The sequence below is a fragment of the Nelumbo lutea genome, chromosome 4 (assembly GCF_056320005.1).
Source record: "Nelumbo lutea isolate HS-2025 chromosome 4, American lotus-T2T, whole genome shotgun sequence".
Lineage (NCBI taxonomy): Eukaryota > Viridiplantae > Streptophyta > Magnoliopsida > Proteales > Nelumbonaceae > Nelumbo > Nelumbo lutea.
In genome coordinates, this window is record NC_142687.1 from 83,563,724 (window position 1) to 83,584,554 (window position 20,831).

Consider the following 20,831-nt stretch of genomic DNA (forward strand, 5'->3'; position numbering starts at 1 on the left):
TAATTAGTACTATAAGGATTCAGAACATGAGAAGGAGACAATAAGGACGTGAATTCCAGTTTTATGCCCAAGATGCTTACTTCTTGAGGTCCTCAGCAGCTGGGTTGGGCTACCTGCAGGTAGCCTGCCTAATAGCTAAGCCTACCAATGTAAACTCTCGATTATTCCCCCTCAAAAGTCTAAGTTTTTGAAAATCAAACAAGGACCCATAATTATTAAAAAAGCAAACTCGTTATCATTTAAAATGGTTAGTAGAGAGAGAGAGAGAGAGAAAAGTCAAGTCTACAAATACGCAGCTCAGATTCACACAACCTATCCCCATCTATAAATACTATCCCACAAGCTCTTCATCTCCACAATCCAAATACTCACCTTGAGTACTTAACTATCCAACCCAAATTTTCATTGTTTCCTCCTTAAGCTCGTCTCTTTTAATTTATTTTGTGCAGGCAAACATGGGTGTCACCACTTACACTCAGGAGTTCACAACCTCCATTGCTCCATCTAAGATGTTCAAAGCTTTGATCCTTGATTCACACAACCTAATTCCCAAGCTCATGCCTCAGTTCATAAAGAGCATTGAAATTATTGAAGGAGATGGTGGGGCTGGAAGCATCAAGCAAACCAACTTCCCTGAAGGTAACTATACTTTTATTAACTTTAACTTGGTAGTAGGGGTGTTAATGGATTGATTTTGGTTGGACTCTCGTCCAAATCAAAATCAATGAACCAAGAAGACATATTGAATTGGACCGGTCCAGATATACTGATCTAAAGTATTTATTGGATTGGACTGGACCAGGTCTATCTGCAATGGATTTATACCCATTGATAGAAGATAGGAACATGGCTGTCAATGGACCAGGTTTGGGTTGGAACCAATCTAATTAGGTTAAAACTAATTTGAACAGATTGGATGGTCCAAACATTGAATTTGACCGATCCAAAATAGTCTAATTATTCATTGGATTGGATTGGATTGGATCTGGCCCCATTTGTAAACAGAGTATTCATATTGGATCAAATCTGATCCTAATTGGCAGTAAATTAAAATAAATTGGCATTATAGATGTGGTAGAAAAGAAACCAAACTAATTAAGCAAAACATTGTTGATAAGCAGGTGGTCATTTCAAATTCTTGAAGCACCGGATTGATTTTCTGGACAAAGAAAACTATTTCTGCAGGTACAGTTTGATTGAAGGTGATGTGTTGGGTGACAAACTTAAATCGATTGTATACGAGGTTAAGTTTGAGGCATGTGGTGATGGAGGAGCTGTGTGCAAGATGAGAAGCGAGTATCACACTGCAGAAGGTGTCGAGCTCAAAGAAGAAGAAATCAAACAAGGCAAAGAGAAAGCTATGGGGATGTACAAGGTTGTAGAGGCCTACCTCACGGAAAACCCTCATGTCTATGCTTGAGCCTTGAGTTGAGGCCGGGTCTCTAGATCTAATTAATTTGTTGAGATGTTATTCTACTTGCTTTTTTGTATTATTTATATGATCCTGAGTCTTAAGTGTCATATTACATAAGCCTACCCCATGTTGTGGCATTTCACGCCGTTGGGAGCGTGCTTGAAATGTTTGATTTGTAATGCATACGATTAGATACATGTGGTAAATTCTTGCCTTCTTGGTATTAATGGTGGGGTGATTAATAAAGAATTAATAATTTTGTTACATTTTTTCATTGTAGAATTTCTCTACAATATAATAATGTGCCTCATTCCATATAAAGTTAATCATGGTTTTTGAATCATTGTTGATCTGGATGATTGGATCATTTGGCTTAGGAATCGTTCAGATAATCGGTTCTGTTTTACCTCAAATTTGGTTTTTGGTCAAAAATTGTTGAATCAATTAACGATCCATTAATTCGGATGATTGAGCTGTCAACTTGTTCAATCCATTCAACGGGTTTTGACTGTTTTTAAATTTTAGTTATTTTTTTAATTTATTTTTTTAGAGCAGACTGTCCGTTCGGACCAGACGGTTGACCCATTGACCCGAAAAACTAGCGAACAAGACGGTTCCAATTCTGGGTCATTTTTTAAAACATTGATATAAAGTACCATATTTTTAGAAACCTTGACGTGTTTGGACTATTATAACCATCTTGTCTTGTTTAATTCGTTCTTCACTTAACCTATTCAGTCAAATAGGTGTAAAGTTGGGTTGGTTGATTATGGTTTAAAAAATTTCAAGTGCATTTGGGTTTGGGTTATTGAAAAATTGATAAATTACTAAGATTGGGGGTTAAGGGGAGGGGGATGGACAACCCCAATTGTATCCCCATGAAGATAATTTATGTAGTTTTATTTCTATCTCAATTTCTATAAAACCTATATATCCACTTGTCCAATGGTCTCTCCTTTATACTCATCATGTATTTACTGATTGCTTTCACTTCTCATCAATGGCTGATAATGGGCCAAATTTGAGTTTGAAATCTGTTTTCTCTGTGTTCTAAACAACCCTTTCTTTTTGAGCTACTTTCATATTGAAAATTGAAGTCTGTATTGTAATGCTCAATATTACTAGGTTAAAATGCTAAAATAAGGTTATAGGTTCAACCGAGGATTGTTAAATTACCCAAACTTTTTCTAATCATATGGCATTAGTGTAAGTCATAAAAATTAAATTTCATTAATTAAAATTTTAGCCTTTACTTGTAAGATTAATATTATAATGTTCAATTAATCTCAAGGATGAGGAGGTTACATATATTACAAAAATCTTTCTTTGATATGTATGTTGATTTGATGGCACTGTGACTTTGATTTACAGTCAGATTAGATTGGCATTCCCTGGAATCAGAATCTAAATCACCTAATCCCTCTGTCTGTTTGGTCTAGACAAGAATTGGAATTGGAGAGTTGGCATCTGATTAAGTAAAATAAGCTTTAGAGGGTTTTTAAGCCATTTGTCCTTTATTTTTTCCCGTTAAAATGAGATTCTCATTCCGAAGGCCCTAATTGTTATTTTCTCAATTGAAAAAATGCCATTCTACTAGGAATGGAAATCGGAATTCCATTCCATCCAACCAAACAGCTGCCTTGATTCTAATTCCACACCCCTATTCCCACAAACTAAAGAGACCCTTCAGTTAAATCACCGTGGAAAACGATTTTCATTTTCACTATTATGATGAACTTTTGAACTTGCTTCAGTCATTCTCACCTTCAGTTCTGGTTCACATCACCATTATTGTCTTCATTATCTTCTAAGTCTTATTTCAACTATAAAAAAAGGATTGGCTAACGACTATAAGAGTTTGACGAAAGTTTTAATGTCTGACTGCCAGCCTTCAACTGGTAAATAAGTTCATCCCAACAATTCAATAAATTAATAAATGGTCTATCATGTCAGTTTAGATCTGGACAGGACGACTTCAAGTTTTAGGGAAAAAAAAAAGGAATTAGGCTTTATGACCCAGCTCACTAGGTCTTTAGAGGGGCCTAAATGGGCTGAAAAATCAACAATGTTAGACCCCGATTTTGTTTTTTTGTTTTTTCCTTTCTATCGAAAAGGTACAAGTTTGTTTAAATCAAGCAGGCATAGTTCAACGACTTTAATCTCTTTCGATTCTTAAATCAATATGGTAACGGTCAAAATGGGGAGACTACCCCATTCCAATTCCATAATGGAGGTGCTCTGCCCTTAACGTTGAATTAATGCATGGATTTTAATTTCTGCAACCAAGATAACCTACTTCTCTCTCTCTCTCTTAATTGATTTGTAGGATGCCTCTAATAAGTCTATAAATACCTTCCTCTCTCAATTGATCGTCATCTGCACTTTGCCTTCGCCTAGAGATTGTTAATTAATTTGAGCCGGTTCCTCTCCTTCTCTCAAGACAAACATGGGCGTCACTACTTACACTCAAGAATTCACTACTTCCATTGCTCCAGCTAGGATGTTCAAGGCTTTGATCCTTGACTCCCACAATCTCATTCCCAAGCTGATGCCTCAGTCCATTAAGAGCATTGAAATTGTTGAGGGAGATGGAGATATTGGAAGCATCAAAAAGACCAACTTCCATGAAGGTTAGTCTTCTTATTCATGTAAAACTTAGGGTTCGTTTGTTGGTTCGTAGTCGAAATTGGAACCAAAATACTTTGGAATTGAAATTGAGATCGATCCTTTGGAATCGGAAACGGAATGGTCTATTCCCATTGTCTGTTTGATTCAGACAGAAATGGGATGGAAATTGGAAACAATAGGAATGGGATTTTATTCCCAAGAGAGGACCAGGTAATGGCCATTCCCTCAAATGGGAATGCCATTCCTGCAAGAATGGGAATGTAACCCCTATTCCCATGAATCAAACAGGGCCTTAATTATTAATACTGTTTAGTGTTTATAGCCCAGCTTTTAGCTACGGACGTTATGTTTATGTTATGCCCGTAGCTTAAGTACAATACTTATAGCCCCATTTTCCTGTAGTGGTAGTAATTAAGATATTGGACTGTTTGCTAAAAAAGAACTTGATTATTACTAAACATAATAAAGAGTGTTTATGCGTTCATATGTCTCAAAGAATCATTCAACCTAAAAGCTTAAGTTATTAAATGAAGTCTTAAATAGGTTTTATTCTCTAACAATATGCATGCAGGTAGCCATTTCAAATTCTTGAAGCACCGGATTGATGGTCTCGACAAGGAGAATTTGGTGTGCAAGTATACATTGATTGAAGGTGATGTACTGGGCGACAAACTCAAATCCATCATATATGAGGTGAAGTTGGAGGCTTCTGGCAATGGAGGATCCGTCTGCAAGATGACAAGCGAGTATCACACCGCCGACGGCATCGACATCAAAGAAGAAGAAATCAAGGCAGGCAAAGACAAAGCTATTGGGATGTACAAAGTTGTTGAAGCCCACCTCTTGGAAAATCCTGAAGTCTATGCTTGAATCTCTCTCTCTCTCTCTGTTGAGAAGATGATAGTGGTCTTAGTTTCTTTCTCCTTATATATAGTTTGTATGGCCGACTGGTCATCTATCTTTGTTTTCTTTACATTTATGTGGTATGCCAACGAGTTCATCAGTGTTATATTATTGTGGTAACATTAAAGTTATTGGAATTGAGAGTGATATTGGTATTATGAGAACCTAGAGTCCTTACTATACTTGAAGGGCATGTTTATTTTTTCGATTTTGAGAGGGAGAGTTAGTAAAAAATGCTATTGATCAGGAAATTTATGCTATTTTTTTTAGATTTATATGGGGATTAAATATCATATCACTTACCCCGCTTAAATAATACATATCTCCTAAGTGGATAAATAACTTTTTCACATAAAAAAATTATCAGCAATTGAATGAGACATACCCCTTTCAAATTATTACTTTTTGTGAGATTCATTGGGTCAGATCAGATATGGCCGGGGTTTACATTGTGAGATTCATCAGACCAATGAACAGAACCAAATTCGATCCTATCCATTGCATCCCTAACAAAAATATTGAACTTGATCTTTCATCAATCATTTTCAGAATGCTAAAAAAAAAACAAAAAAGATCACAAACATCCTGTTGGTGGATTATGTGGAACCACCCAGGCAATATGGAATAGTCATTGCCCATTGCAGAAATCTGTTGCAGAGCTTTACCAAGTTCTCACTGAGTCAATTATGTGCCGTGTTTGCACATTTGTTGGCTAAGTCGTTTGGATCTGTTAAACAAAAAACTGTAAGAAGGTCTGATCAATCTCCTCCCTTGACTGACAATATCATTTGCAGGGAGATATCTATAGAGATTTAAGTGATATATGACTTGAATTAGCTTTTGGACTTAAGAAAAATCGTGACAATTATTAAACATTTCATTTAAAAAAATAGATAAATATAATTTAAGAAATTGACAAGAAGTATGTAGAGGGAATCATTGTTCAGCCCAGCTTTGAAACTCAATTTCTAAATTAAAGCTTGATTACTGGGACGTCAGCTATTAGTTATGTTTTGATAATTTATCAATAAGTGCTTACTTTGCAGATGATAGCTTTCTAAATTGAACACAATATACCATTGATTGTAAACAATACATAATTTGACATGATTCCTTAGCACAATTAATTTGCAGATGATAGTTAAGATTCCTTTTTCAATATCTTTGTGGTAAATTCTGCTTTATATTATTAAATTTTCTGAGCACAATTATACGTTATTCTAATAAGGTTTTAAATTCCTTCAAAATTAATAAAGGGAGGAAATCGGTCAGGTGACCTGTCCACTGACCCGGGCGGTTAACCATTTGAATAGTTTTGACTGTTTTTTATTTTTTTAATTTTTTGTCAAAACGGGAACCGAATGATTAGACCATTCAACCCGAAAACTAGACTCTGATTGATTCGTTCTCCGGATCTGTTTTAAAAACCTTGGATACAACTATTATTTCATGGATTCGATCAAAATTCATGAAATGCTTTGATTGATCAGAACTCTTCCGATTAACCAATCAACCACGTTTTTGACTTGAATTTTAACTACCAATATACAAGGTGTAGGTCTTCTCTCCGGCTTATTAAATGTTTGTATAACTTTTCTGGTCTAACTTAGAAGTAGCTAAAAGCTATAAAAGGCACTTTCAATGTCAACTTCCGAGGTCCTGATGAATTTAATAAATCTAATTTTCGGGGTAGTGGGGATGATCTTGCTTAAAGTTTCAAATAACTTTTTTAAACTTTCAAGGGCTCTAGAATTTCAAAATTTGGACTAGAAAGGTGGGTTTGAATTATTCAAAAAAAAAAAAAAAAAAAAAAAACCTCTGAGTCATGATTTTATACATCGACACTAGGAACTGCTTTTGTGGACTAAAGGTTTGACTTAGACTATTCAGCTCAATCACCACCATAGCTAGGCAACGGCTTCTTATCTAATTTTCATATTTATGAGAATAATTAAAAGATATGGTGGTATTGTCAATGCAAATGCTTATTAGGAATATAAAATAATTAAAACGAAAAAACATCATAAACAATTGTTTTGGTTTTATATTGGGGCTGTTTTGTAATTATAAATTTCTAGCAGATCTTCTACAGGACAGCAAACACTCAGACAATTGTTTGGGTTTTATATTGGGGCTGTTTTGTAATTATAAAGACCAAGACTGTTTGGTTTACGTTGTGGTTTTTTGGGCTGTTATTTAAAAAACAGCTAAATCAGTAGGGAAAGACCAAAATTTTCATTTAAAGCTTTCGATTTATGGCCTTTTCAGTCTTTTATGCACTTGTCTTTGTTTCTTTTGGTCTACATAATACCAAATGGAAAAATATAGTTTTTTTTTTTTTCTTTTTGGTTTTTTGAACTTCTAACAGACTAAAATATGTGCCGAATACCACCTTAATATGGCCCCCACTGTAAAGATGGGGCCCCATGTATTTAAGTGAAACTTTATCATTGATTCCACAGCCTGTTGCTAAAACATTCAGCTAAACCTTACGCACTTAATGTTAGTTTTTCAGAACTGGTTTTTCCTGTATGAAAAGTTGGGAAAATTTCAAAAGCTAAACCTTACGCACTTTTTGTACGCTCGTCTGAATAATAAATCCATTTAATTTGAATTGTATTCTCTATGTATATTAACTAATTAGATAAGGAACCATTTTCTGTCGGCCTTATTTTTCTATGGGATTATGTAGGGCCTATTTAGTTAAGCGGAAAGAGAGATATCTTCTTTGTGAATGTGAAAGTTAGACTCGGTACTAAATCCTTATCTAAAAAATAAAAAATAATAATAAGAGGCAGTAAAGTTAAGAACCGGTACCAGCTTGACACCGACCGCCGAGCTGTGAGTCGCGAGAACTGACTTTTGATTTTCAATGAGATATTCCACTCTGTCACAATCTTTGAAGCATACAATTTCTGCAATTTTTTTCTTGGCCTGTAGGGCCGGCCAGGTATTGTCTACGTCACTTGTGTAGGAATTGATGGCGAATTTTGGAATTCAATGCGATGCATATTGCAAATTTAGGTATGGACACGAGTCGAGCTTTTTAAGAGTTATTCGAGCTCAACTTATGAAAAGTTTGGTTCGGTTCGATTTCAATTGAGCTTCGAATTGAGCTTGAATCTAATTTATTGGCTCATTTAATAATCAAGTTAAGCTCGAGCCTAATATAGCTCAACTTGTAAGGCTCGCAAGTCGAGTTTAAATAGCTACATATAATAATAATTATTATTATTATTACATATACACTATTTTTATTTGTATATATAATAATAACTAATTATTATAATTCTTAATTTTTTAAATATAAAATAAAAAATATTTTTATATATAATTTTTTTATTATTTTTATAAAACATTTTTTTCAAGTCAAGCTCGAGCTCAAGCCTTATACTACCTTGGTGAGCCGAGTTCGAGCCTCAAACTATTTGGCTTGGCTCGAATCCACCCCTAGGTAGCAATTGAGCTCGAGCACAGTAAAGCTTGATTTATAAGGCCCACAACTTAATCGAGCACAATAAAGCTCGATTATAATAATTCTTAATTTTTTATTTTTATAAAAATATTTGTCTTATAATTAAGTTCAAGTCGAACCGAGCTCAAGCTTTTAACTCTAGTCAAATTCAAGCTCAAATCTCTAGCTCGAATTGAACTCAAGCCTGTACTTTAAAATTACTAAATATTCGGCTTGATTTAACTTAAATTTAGTCCTAATTTTCTGTTCTATTTTTACATTTTAGCTTTATCCATTTAGGTAGTAAGCTGGTGAATCAAGTAATTGATCTATATTCAAGCGCCAATATAATAGATCTCACGGAAAGATAATTTTGCAGACAATAACCAATACTCAGCTAAAATTATTAAAATCTCTCATCTTATCTTTACAAACGTGAACCAACACTAACACCACAATTTGCCCGGATAAACGAATGATGCCTTTATGTTACTGGATCTGCTATAAATAACTCAATAAGACATTAAAAAAAAAAACAATCAGAAAGGAAAAGCGGCCACTGAGGCGATTCTTGGAACGTGATATATTCCTCTCTTTTATGGTCAAAGTTTGGTTCTCTCTTCACCAGATTAAAAAGGGACCAGCCCTCGGTCGATTTGTATAATCCTTGAAACTTTGAATCTGTTGACTCAGCTTCACACCAACTTAATTATACTGATCTTGCCCTCTTTCTCAATCTATAAATACCAAATCCTTTGTTTGGGCATTTGCAGCACTCACTCTAGTTAGAATTCCCCGTCTTAGGCCAACCCACTCAGCTTCCTCTACTCACTCTCTCCCCCCTCCAGACTCGAATCATGGGCGTCATCCATTACAGTCACGAGATCTTTTGCCCGGTTCATCCGGCGAGGATGTTCAAGGCCTTGATCCTTGACTCCCACAACTTGATTCCCAAACTCATGCCTCATTCAGTGAAGAGCATTGAGATCGTTGAAGGAGATGGAGAGGCTGGAAGCATAAAAAAGATCAGCTTCACTGAAAGTACGCTATTTGTCTTTAATTGCTATTGGCAAGTCTTTTTTGCATTAATATCTTGATAACCTTAAGACCGTTTTGTTAAGACGTATTTTCTGTGCGAAGACGGTTTTAAAAAAAATCAAAAAGCTTCATTTAGAACTTTTTGAATTGTTTAAAACGGGCTTTGTACATCTTTTCGGCATGATATTTTTTGACAATCTCAACCAAACAGGAAAAACAAAAACGCAGGCTGTCCGACTTTTGAAAACCAACAGCCTGCGCAAAAAGACATGCCAAACGGATAATAATTGCTTCGGCAATCTGAATAAGCTTTACGAATTTTTATAGATCAGGTTTCTCAAATGTATTTACACCCATTCCGGCAGGCCCCTATAAACACCATCCCCCGTGAATTAGGAATCTTTCCCCCCTACTCAATCTCTTCCATCGCATTAGGAATTGTGGAAGAGATCGATTGAACTCAAATTACCCTAAACTTAATTTAAAGAATGGTTTTATGATTTGATCTTAATGAATGCTGTTTTTACACAGGCAGCCATTTCAAGTACATGAAGCACAGGATTGATGCAGTGGACAAGGAGAACTACGTGTGCAAGTATACTTTGATTGAAGGTGATGTATTGGGAGACAAGCTCGAGTCAATTGCCTACGAGGTTAAGTTCGAGGGATCTGCCGATGGGGGATGCGTGTGCAAGATGACGAGCGAATACCACACCGTGGGTGACTTTGAGATCAAGGAAGAGGATATCAAGGCCGGAAAAGAGAAAGCCATGGCAATGCACAAGGTGGTGGAAGCCCATCTCCTGGAGAACCCCCATCTCTATGCTTAATATTCTTATTGCTTCACTCTCCTCCATGTGGGAGATGAGACAGCACTGTGTGGGTGGATGCTTGCTTTCTTTTCATGATTGATTTTTCTTTTGGAAGTTTGGCTTGAAGAATAAGAAATCCATGTCCATCATTAGTTGGATATTGTTTGAATAATATTTGATTAATACAAATACATTTTGTGGGCTTTGGAATTCGTCATCAGTCCATGAATATAATCCACTTCGTTTACCGGTATCTTGTGGGGGATAAGTTGTTTACTATTCATTTCCATTAAGGTATCGTTCTTGCCCATAAATTATTTGCCTAAGTAAATACATTATCTACATATACATATTTCTTTTTCTCATATACATTTAGGGCTGTATTTAGTTTGAAGGAAAAAGTAGGGAAAGGAAGAAAAAGTAGGTTTTTCTGCCTTTCTCTACCTTTTTCTTCAAACCAAACATATTCTCAACTCTTGATGAGGTGGTGGTAGAAGTAGGAGGAATCCAGAAAATATGCCATTTCATATGGCCAGCTACGAGTCCAAATCCTAGGACCGCTTTGATTGATGCTTATGCTTGTTTTTTTTTTTTTTTTTTTTGCTTTCTGTGATTGGAAGATCTAAAGGTGATTTTTGTATTTCTTTCATAAAGCGAGCCACTGCGCCTTTTGAATATTTTGTAGGATTGATCCTTATACTTACCTTTGTCTCTTCATCCCCTTTAACAAACTATAGATTTTATTCGTCAAATCTACTAAATGGATTTAATTAACGCTCTCTCTCACACACACACATATCATTTAATTACCAACAATGGACCAAAAAGAAAATTTCTCATGAAGCCACAATTTTACAATCTGCAACTTGCCAAGGACAAGGGAAAAACACTTAGGCCCGTTCATTTTTTTTTTCGATAAATTATTAATTCAGGTAAATGCACTTACTCGATTTAGGTAAGTATATTTATTCATGTTCTTTTATTTTTCATGTAAATAAGATTATGATCATTTTAACCTTAAAAGTCAATTATTAAAAGGGGCATTTTTGTCCCTTTCAACTGTTGACAATTTTTTACCTACCTAGGAAAAGTAAGTTTTTCCTTATCCCCACATAAATCTGAAAAATGAACATGAATTTCTTGGTTAATGCCTAATGAGAACTAAAATCTTATCGAACAACTTTCCTCCCTCTCAAAATCCAAAAAAAAAAAAAAAAAGAAAATGAATACCTCCTTAATATGATATTAATGGATCATCAGAAGCATTCTTGGATTACTGATAGGAATGATCATGGTTTGGGCTGCCCGGATTTTGACAAATGTATTAAAAATATGTATCTGGGCCTTGGATTTGTTTGGCCCGGCCCAAGCTTGCATTATGTACAGGCTTGGTGTGATTCCGGATGGAGTCAGGTCAACGATCGTCCTTAATTATTACTTACATAACTTAGAGGTTACCCAATATAGCTAGGTCCTAACCAGTAGTCATAATTTGCACTATTCATTAGAACCCTTTTGCCGGTGGAATTTGGGTTTCATGAGGTTTTCCCTTTGTTACCTGGGGTATTAGGGTTTTGGGTATTGTTGTCATTAATGGAGAGATGTACCCTAATGTGTGGTTGTAGGGTCTTGGGCCCAACGTTTTGTGGTCAGTAAATCTAAACCAACTGAGGGCTGGTTAATTGGTGTGTTTCAGTGTTGATGTAAAATCAAATCCTGTAATCAGCACTTTAGAGAAAAAGGGTTAGGGGAAAGTAAAAAAAAAAAAAAAGAAAAGGAAAAAGTACTAACAGACCTAATGCAGATTTCTGAATTTCATTGCAGATCTATAAACAATCAAAATGTCAAATATCCTTACTCTATGCATAATGCCTGTAAATTAACATCAATTCCGAGCTGGCACCTACCCCAATTGTACTTCAGGCCTAAAAATTCGGACCCTGGGCTGAACTGTCACTCTCCAAAAAAAATCTGGGGTTGCTCACAAATCTATAACCAATCCATGAGCATATTTTTGAAATAGAACCAGTCCCTTTGGCTTCTATATTGTCTCAAACCAAATTAATTAGTTAACTAGTTGATCAATTTGGTTTTTTGAGTTTTTATATTTATAAATAATATATATATATATATATATGTAATATTATAAATAATTAATATAATATTATATATATTAATGCTTAGACTAATTATACATATAAGGATCAAAGGGCCTATGGCCAACACTCTTGAGTGCTCTTCTACGCGTTCCTCTCTATCCCACTATGACACTATCTACTGCTTTTTTCTTTGTTTTTGGGACTATCTACTGCTTTTGGTATCACCGTCGAAACTTCTAAAAAAGATAAACCGTGTCCAGTTCTGGGGATTAGTTGGAATTGTCAAAAAGAGAAGAACCCTATTTTATAGTTTTTGAGTGCGTTGAGTTTGACTGGATGGCTTACCCACCTTTACTCTCAATCCATATAATTGAGAACTAGTCTCTCTTCAACTAATACTAATCAAAAGCTTCAATAATCGTTTCTTTTTCTTCGTCTTCTTCTTCTTCACAGGCTTGAACCGTTTGCTGAGGAAAAATGGGAGTAATTCGTATCAACCAGACGTTTGCGACGCGGGTGAGTCCATCTAGGTTGTTCAAGGCCTTGATCCTTGACTCGCACCACCTCTGCCCCAAGCTCATGTTTGCATCCATTAGGAACATCGAATTTCTGGAGGGAGATGGAGATGTTGGAAGCATCAAACAGATCAACTTTACTCAAGGTTAGCCTCTGATCACATGCATATCCGATAACACAGACTCTGAAATCTGATAGATCTAGATGCTAATTCTTGTTTGGTTACAACTTTTTTCAGCTAGTCCCTACCGATATGTTAAGCACCGAATCGACGAGCTGGACAAAGAGAATTTCACCTGTAAGTACACTTTGATCGAAGGCGATGCATTGGCAGAGAAGCTGGAATCAATTACTTACGAGGTTAAGTTCGAAGCTAATGCCTGGGGAGGATGCATCTGTAAGATGTCGAGCGAATACAGAACAATTGGGGATGTCGAGGTCAGAGAAGAAGAAATTGAAGACGGAAAGGACAGAGCCATTGGGATGTATGAGGTTGTCGAAGCCTACCTCTTGGCACATCCCAATGCCTATAAATAGTTAATTAATTAGTCTTGTCTACTCGAATCCATCTTTTTGTTTTGTTCAATTCTCCCATTACAGATCTACATGTGTTGTGTATATCGGTTATCGATCTGGCTGGATAATATATAAATATTTGTTTCTGCATTTGTTAACTATGTTGAATTAATCTGTGATTTTTGGCGAATATATATGTTGAATTGGACGACAGAGCAAGTGATTGTATCCATTTGGGTGCCAATTTTTGACCCCTGTATTCAGAAGCAAGGGAGATCAGAGCTGCAAATTTGGCCAGTTCAGTCCGAACCAACCTAGCCCATCAACATCAGCAGAAGCCTCAAACTTAACAAGGCTGTGTTTGATTATCAATGTAAATTTTTAATTACATCGTTTTTATGAGAGAAATTTCTCTTGATTATCGATGTAAATCTCGACCTGCAAGGAATTTTACATCAATTTTCGGTGATAACTTACCTTTCATCCAAGTGGTATAAAACCAGACCAGAGGAGTTTTACACCGTAAACAAACACAGTTAAGTGATTGATTCTAGCTTGTCGATTCGGTGCTTCAAGTACTTAAAAACTACTACCTGCATATGAATTGAATCAAATATATGTATGTTTGTTTATGCGACGACTTTGTTTGCAAGTGTTAATTATATATATATATATATATATATTCGGTGCTTTTTATTGACTGAGGCATGAGCTTGGGGATCAAGTTGTGTGAGTCAAGAATCAAAGTAGAAAACATTTTAGCTGGGGCCATGGGTTCGTGAATTCCTGGGCATAACTGGTGAAACCCATGTTTTCTTAGAGCAATGAAATGTAAGGGAAAAATGAAGAACAAAGAAATTGATGATCAATTAGCTATGTAATAGAGGCCTTTTGAGTGATGAAAATTGGGTAGATTAAATCCTTAATTATGTATGTATTTGGTTTCGTTTATGTTTTTTATTTAACGTTTATATTTTATTTACTTGTAAAACTAAGAAAGGTAATAATTATAATAATTTGTGACAATTAGGCACTACATCAGTATAACAATAAAAAAAAAAAAAAAAAAAACGCCTGACCATTTGTAGAAGCTTTAAAAAATAATTTCCCTAAACAGTAGGCGTGCATGAAAACCCATTCCATTTTTGCCATTCTCAATGATTACACCCGTCGCACATTGGGGTGTTTTTTTGAATGGGAGCAGATCCAAACTCTTAGACCACAGAGATTTTTTTTTTTTTTTGAATCTCAGCCCGTCCCAACAAAAAAATGGGTAGGGCACAAAATTCATACAAATTTTAATCAAAATGCAGTCACTCACTAATTGGCACAGCTCCTTGTACTAGATCGATGGTGTTCGACAATTGGCTCAGGAGGATAAATACTAATTGACAATTAATAATTTTAGGACATGTTTGGAAGTGCTTAAAAATAAGTGTTTGTTTGTGCGATGATTACATTATGAAGTATTTATTGGTGTTTGGTAAATAAGCCTGAAATAAGTGCTTATATTAAAAATAAGGACTTATTTTTTAAGCCAAAATTTCTAGCTTTTTTTAAGTGCTCATACAATAAGCACTTATTCAAATTTTTACTCTCAAAATTATTCATAGTAAATTTTAGAATACCAATTATATCTTTTTACAAAAGCAATTTCACAAAGTCACTTTTATAAAAGTAATTTTATGAAAAGTATTTTTACGAAAGCATTTTTAGGAAAATACTTTTACAAAAGCACTTTTGTAAAAGTACTTTTACATGAAAGCAGTTTTATAAAAATAATTTTATGGAAGTACTTTTACGAAAGTATTTTTACAGTACTTTTGCACAAGCACTTTTATAAAAATACTCTATGAAAGTACTTTTACAAAAAAAACACTTGTGGAAGTACTTTTACAAAAGTACTTCTATAAGAGCACTTTTATGAAAGTATTTTTACAAAAACACTTTTATGAATACAAAAGAACTTTTACGAAAACACTTTTATAAAAGCCCTTTTAAGAAAATACTATAAAAGCACTTTTATAAAAGTAATTTTATGGAAGTATGTGTATCAAAGTACTTTTATCCATTCACTTTGGATTAGATGCTTTGAAATTTGAAAAAAAAAAGAAGGGCAAAAGAGTCACAATTGATTATTTAAGTGCTTATTGGAGAAAAAGACCACCAAATGCCCAAGATGAAATAAGTACTTATTTTTAAAATAAACACTTGAAAAAGCTGAATGCCAAATACAAATAAGTGCTTATTCGAATAAGCACTTATTTTTAACATAAGCACATGGCCTTAGTCAAACTAATCATAGTTTTTGGAGCTATCCCGGATCACAAACCAATTAACGGATACAAGGGTTGATTGGAGCTTGCTAATCTCCATTCAGTTGAAATAAACTTCATTGCATTTCAATTTGACTCCATATAGTCAGTTGGTTGACTGCCATGGTGAATGTGAAAAATGAGACATTCAATTCTGCTCCCATCCATCGAGCTTTTGCCAATTCAATGTTGAAATAAAACTGAAAGGTGATGTTTGGCATCGATGCTGATTATTCCTTACCTATTTTTCAAAAGTTAGTGTTTTTTGAAATTAGTATTTTTCTAAAATTTTGTTATTTGATATCATTTCTGTTATGTAAGCCAATTTTTTTACTTAGTTTGACACTGATTCTCAAGGGCCGGTTATTTTTGCATTAGAGTTATTATTTAATGCCACATCATCTTCAACAAATCAGAATCAACTAAAAGTTAGGAAATTACCAAAAATTGGTGATCCCTGAAAAAATTTCAAGAATCAGTTTTTGGTCTATTTTTTAAAAATCACCAAAATTGGCCAATCAAACAGAAATATCAACACCGATTCCTCTAATACTAATGTAACTCCAACATGGCAGTGGTTTTCAAGAAATCATCATGGATGCCAAACATCACCTAAATATGTTAGAACTTAGATAAGGTGTCGGAGATGGAATTTGCACTACAAAAATTCTAGTATCCAGCATGACATCAACCTATAATATCTCCGAATTTTTCATCTCTTTGTTGACAGTTACGAGTAACCCTAGTGTGAACCAATGTTGTTTTAGTAGACAAGGCCCAGCCCACACGAGGGAAGACAAAGCCCACAAAAGCAAGCCCAAAAATAATAACGATCGAGATATCCACCAGCCCAAAACCCAACCAAAAGCAGATAGGTGGATTTTGACGGGTTTTAAGTGGGTGGCTGGGTAGGTTAGGCTACCCCACAGTTTGTTTAGCTCTTTCTACCTTTCTTTTAATTTCCAACAAAAGAATTCCAGTAGCCCTTTACTGAGCTTTGTGTTATGAGACCTGGGCCAATTCAGAGTTCAGACAATTGGGTTGGCTAGACCATTGGACTGGGTGGTTGGACCATTAAACTTGTCAAAAAGATTTATGGATTGGTTGCAAATGGTATTTGTTTGAACTCAAATAATGATCTGATCTGAGAACAAGTTCAGAAATAGTAGCTGAGGTATTTCATTTGCACTAATGTTTATTGCCATCTAAATATATCCAATTCGATCCGTCTGCAGCTCCATCGCCATCTGGTCTATATTATGGGAAAATTATGATACCGGAAAGATATGGTAAAGGTAGAGTTTTAACCAAACATCTCCATGAATGAATTTTGATGAATACCACCTCATTGGTCTCTTTTTTTATGATACGAGATGGTTTGCTGTAATTTTGGGAAAATTTGGGATTGATAAACAGTTTCAAGCTCATTCATTGTTGTCAGACTGAATTTTATGTCTTAGGCCTCGCTTGGTTTGTGGGAATAGGGTCTGGAATCGGAATTGGAATGGGCTACTTCAATTCCAACTGTTTGGTTGGGTAGAATTAGAATCCCATTTTCATTCCTGCTAGAATGGTATTCCCCCATTTGAGGGAATGGCTATTCCCTGCTCCTCCCTTGAGAATAAAATCCTATTTCCTGCCGACTCTAATTTCCATTCCCATTCATATTCCTCTCTGAACCAAAGAGACTATGGGAATAAGTCATTCCGATTCCCATTACAAACCAAACGGACCCTTAATTTTTAAGTCATCAATTACCACTAATAGTGTCATTGAGAAATTGACCTATACAAACATTACAAAATTTTCACAAGCAAATTAAGCTTAATAGAATTTCCAAGTCATCAATTACCACTAATAGTGTCAGAGAGTTCTTATTATCAGACCACAAGAATTGAAGGAAAACACGAGGAAAATTAATTGGCTAGAACCAGTAAAACGTATGATATAGAAACTTGGAAAGATTAAAACTAATGCTTATAACATGCATGACAAATTGACGCATCGAAGTCTAGGCATAGACATGAGGGTTCTCCAAGAGATAGGCTTCCACAACCTTGTACATTCCCATTGCTCGCTCTTTTCCGGCCTTGATTTCTTCTTCTCTGACCTCCACATCACCGGAGGTGGTGTGATACTCGCTTGTCATCTTACAGACGCATCCGCCGTTGGCAGCGGCCTCGAACTTAACCTCGTAAGCAATTGATTCCAGCTTATCACCCAATACATCACCCTCCACCAATGTGTACTTGCACACCAAGTTCTCCTTGTCCAAGGCATCAATTCGGTGCTTCAAATATTTGAAATGACCACCTGCGCCCATTGATTGTATACAGATAACTACTGAGTATCCGAATCTAACCAGACAAATAAAGCTTAATATTATTGACAAAACATCTGTATATATGTCTTATGTGACGACGAGACGATCGACGACTAACCTTCAGGGAAGTTAATCTGCTTGATGCTGCCTGCTCCTCCGTCTCCTTGGATTATTTCAACACTCTTGATTGACTGTGGCATGAGCTTGGGGATCAGGTTGTGAGAGTCAAGGATCAAGGCCTTGAACATCCTAGCCGGAGCGACGGGGCATGCGAACTCCTGCGTGAAACTGGTGACACCCATCTTCTTCTTCTAAACTGATCAGGAAATGAACAAAGGAGAAGAGGGGATTAATAATTTTCACAAAGGCTTACTGAAGAGTGAAGAGTTGATTGTTGCTGGAGATGGAAATAAAAGCCCATTACTGCAGGGTATTTATAGACCGGATTCATGAGGAGCCTTTGTTGTGAAAGGTGATAAAATTCAAAGTCCGATATTATAGACTATTGTAAATACATACAGCAATTAATAATAAGCCACTTTCTTTGAATGATCACTAGCTAATAGCTCTTGCTTTGAAGGAAGAATTTTCGTGGGACCGTAAAAATCTTCTATCTGGTAGTATCGGACAGACAGAAATTAAATAATTGTTCATGAATAAATTAAGGGATATATACTTAAATTTGGCTAGCCAAGGTTGTGAATTATACATTAACACGGATTCAACCCAGCCCCCCGCTTCTGTCTCTTTGCTGGCCGACGTTCAAAGCCTCGATCCTTGATTCACACAAGCTCATCTCAGTCGATATGTATAGAATGTTGACATAATTGAAGGAGACGAAGGGTCTGGAAGTAGGGGTGTGTCAGTGAGTCCATTAAAAATGGACCAGGTCTAATCCAATCCAATGAATATTATGGACCATTTTTTATCAGTCCAATTCAATGTTTGGACCGTCTAAACTGTTGAAATTTGTTTTGATTTAGATAATACTAACCCAAACCTGGATCATTGACACCTATACTCTTATGTTCTATCAATGGACCAAGTATTGGCTCCATCCAACCCAATTCAGTATAAATGCATCACGGATGGACCAAGTTCAGTCCAGTCCAATCCAATCCAATAAATATTTTGAACCAATATTAAATCTGGACAGGTCCAATTCAATATGTCTTGTTAGTCCGTCCAATCCATCCAAATTGATTTTTATTTGAATGCATTCAATCCAAAACTGGTCCATTGACACTCCTATCTGGAAATATAAAGAGTATCGACTTTAACCTGGGCCAGATGCATAAATCTATACTACTAATAAAAGAGTGAATAGCCCCAATTTTTTGGACTTTTCATTAGATATTTTTAGTCATTATCTAAACAATATACAATGGACATAAAAAATGGCATATATGTCATTTACTCTCACTCCAAAAACTGTCCACTTATAACAGTTAAGGAACTGTACAGTTGTAATTGTTCACTTGTAACAATTAAAAAACTGCCCACTTATAATTATTCAAAATATGCCCGTGAATTATAAATAGTTTTGTCTTGGAGATACTATCACGTGCAAATGAACTTACATGTATACTTAAACTTATTGATGAAACATTAGTTGTTTAATGATGTAAATTGGAGTCATGCATAGACGAGAGTAGTTAATTGACATAAATGAATTGAACGTTTTCATTTTGTCTGTCACGTAAATAGTCATTCCAAATACGTGAAAGCATCAAATAGATGCACACAAAGGAGGCTCACACTTGGTAGGAATTGAAGGTGATGTAGTGTGGGACGAGCTTGATTAATCCAATTACTTACGAGGTGAAGCTTTTGAATTTGAGGTGTCCGAAGTCTGCAGACGAAGGATGCATTTGTAGAAAGCGAAGTAGAAAATATTTGGGGAAGTAGTTTGTGTTCACTTTTCTTCTGTTTTAGGCCAAGTATGGATCTCCGTCCTCTTCTAGCTAGGCCCACTCTCGGTGGGTTTGAGATTAGAACTATAGATTTTGCGTCCTGCCCCGGTCCAGATTCAGAGATGTGCAGGCCATGCCTAAGCCCATTACTGTAGGCCTGACCAAAAATATATGGGCCAGGTTTGCTGGGCTTTTGGATCTACAATCTTTCATATATTATATTTTTTATATAATCAATTTTTTTTTTATCCCCAAAATTTATTCCGGGTGGAGGGACAGCCACCTAAGAATTTTATTGATCAGCCATTATGAAAAGGAAATTGAATTACAGGGGAGGACGTAACCCGCCTTGCCCCCAAAGCCCAAACTCAATCCTGCCCAAGAGCATTAAAACAATAAAGCAAAGAAAAATGCACAAAACAGATAAAGCAATAACCAAAGGACGGGGAGCTACATATAGTCTTCCTTGACGAAGTTCAAGAGATCCTGAGAAGAGTGAAACACATATCTACTTCTTTTCATAATTCCCATATTAGCAAGGAAGTCTGCACATCTGTTCTCTTCCCTAAGTGTATGAGAAAATATAATTCTCATAGAATTAAACAGGCTTGTAATCTCTCTTAACAAGTAGATAATGCTCTAAGGCGCTAAGGAATTACCAAGAAGAATATTTACCAAACCTTGATTATCACAATCCACTTACACATCCTTTATACCATTTTCATAACAAAGCTTAAGCTCTTCATGGACAACCATGCATTCGGCTCTAAGAGAGGTGTGTAGAAAGCAAAGTAGAAAATACCATTACAATCTCTAACAATCCCTCCGCCAACGTTGTCTCCTAGGTTGCTGCGACATATTTCGTCAACGTTAATTTTAAACTGAAATTGAAAAGGAAAG

General features: G+C 35.6%; 5 protein-coding genes across 5 annotated transcripts; 4 read left to right on the forward strand and 1 right to left on the reverse strand.

Annotated features, from left to right (window-relative positions):
* Window positions 1-355: 355 nt before the first annotated feature.
* On the forward strand, window positions 356-1,684 carry LOC148861402 (pathogenesis-related protein STH-2-like). The gene is made up of 2 exons (XM_088940999.1): window positions 356-639; window positions 1,122-1,684. The coding sequence occupies exons 1-2, from the start codon at window positions 456-458 to the stop codon at window positions 1,418-1,420; spliced, it is 483 nt and encodes a 160-aa protein (XP_088797125.1). The 5' UTR covers window positions 356-455; the 3' UTR covers window positions 1,421-1,684.
* Window positions 1,685-3,788: 2,104 nt separating this feature from the next.
* On the forward strand, window positions 3,789-5,139 carry LOC148861403 (major strawberry allergen Fra a 1.08-like). The gene is made up of 2 exons (XM_088941306.1): window positions 3,789-4,044; window positions 4,614-5,139. Exons 1-2 carry the CDS (start codon window positions 3,861-3,863, stop codon window positions 4,910-4,912), a joined length of 483 nt encoding a protein of 160 aa, XP_088797432.1. The 5' UTR covers window positions 3,789-3,860; the 3' UTR covers window positions 4,913-5,139.
* A 4,016-nt stretch (window positions 5,140-9,155) lies between these two features.
* Window positions 9,156-10,483, forward strand: LOC148861404 (pathogenesis-related protein STH-21-like). Its single transcript, XM_088986359.1, has 2 exons — window positions 9,156-9,440; window positions 9,969-10,483. The coding sequence occupies exons 1-2, from the start codon at window positions 9,257-9,259 to the stop codon at window positions 10,265-10,267; spliced, it is 483 nt and encodes a 160-aa protein (XP_088842485.1). The 5' UTR covers window positions 9,156-9,256; the 3' UTR covers window positions 10,268-10,483.
* Window positions 10,484-12,473: 1,990 nt separating this feature from the next.
* LOC148861405 (major allergen Pru ar 1-like) lies at window positions 12,474-13,530 on the forward strand. Its single transcript, XM_088941950.1, has 2 exons — window positions 12,474-13,009; window positions 13,103-13,530. The coding sequence occupies exons 1-2, from the start codon at window positions 12,826-12,828 to the stop codon at window positions 13,399-13,401; spliced, it is 483 nt and encodes a 160-aa protein (XP_088798076.1). The 5' UTR covers window positions 12,474-12,825; the 3' UTR covers window positions 13,402-13,530.
* A 3,983-nt stretch (window positions 13,531-17,513) lies between these two features.
* On the reverse strand, window positions 17,514-18,817 carry LOC148861406 (pathogenesis-related protein STH-2-like). The gene is made up of 3 exons (XM_088986646.1): window positions 18,728-18,817; window positions 18,137-18,334; window positions 17,514-18,008 (listed from the first exon to the last, which is right to left on the reverse strand). Exons 2-3 carry the CDS (start codon window positions 18,318-18,320, stop codon window positions 17,707-17,709), a joined length of 486 nt encoding a protein of 161 aa, XP_088842772.1. The 5' UTR covers window positions 18,321-18,334; window positions 18,728-18,817; the 3' UTR covers window positions 17,514-17,706.
* Between the last annotated feature and the right edge of the window lie 2,014 nt (window positions 18,818-20,831).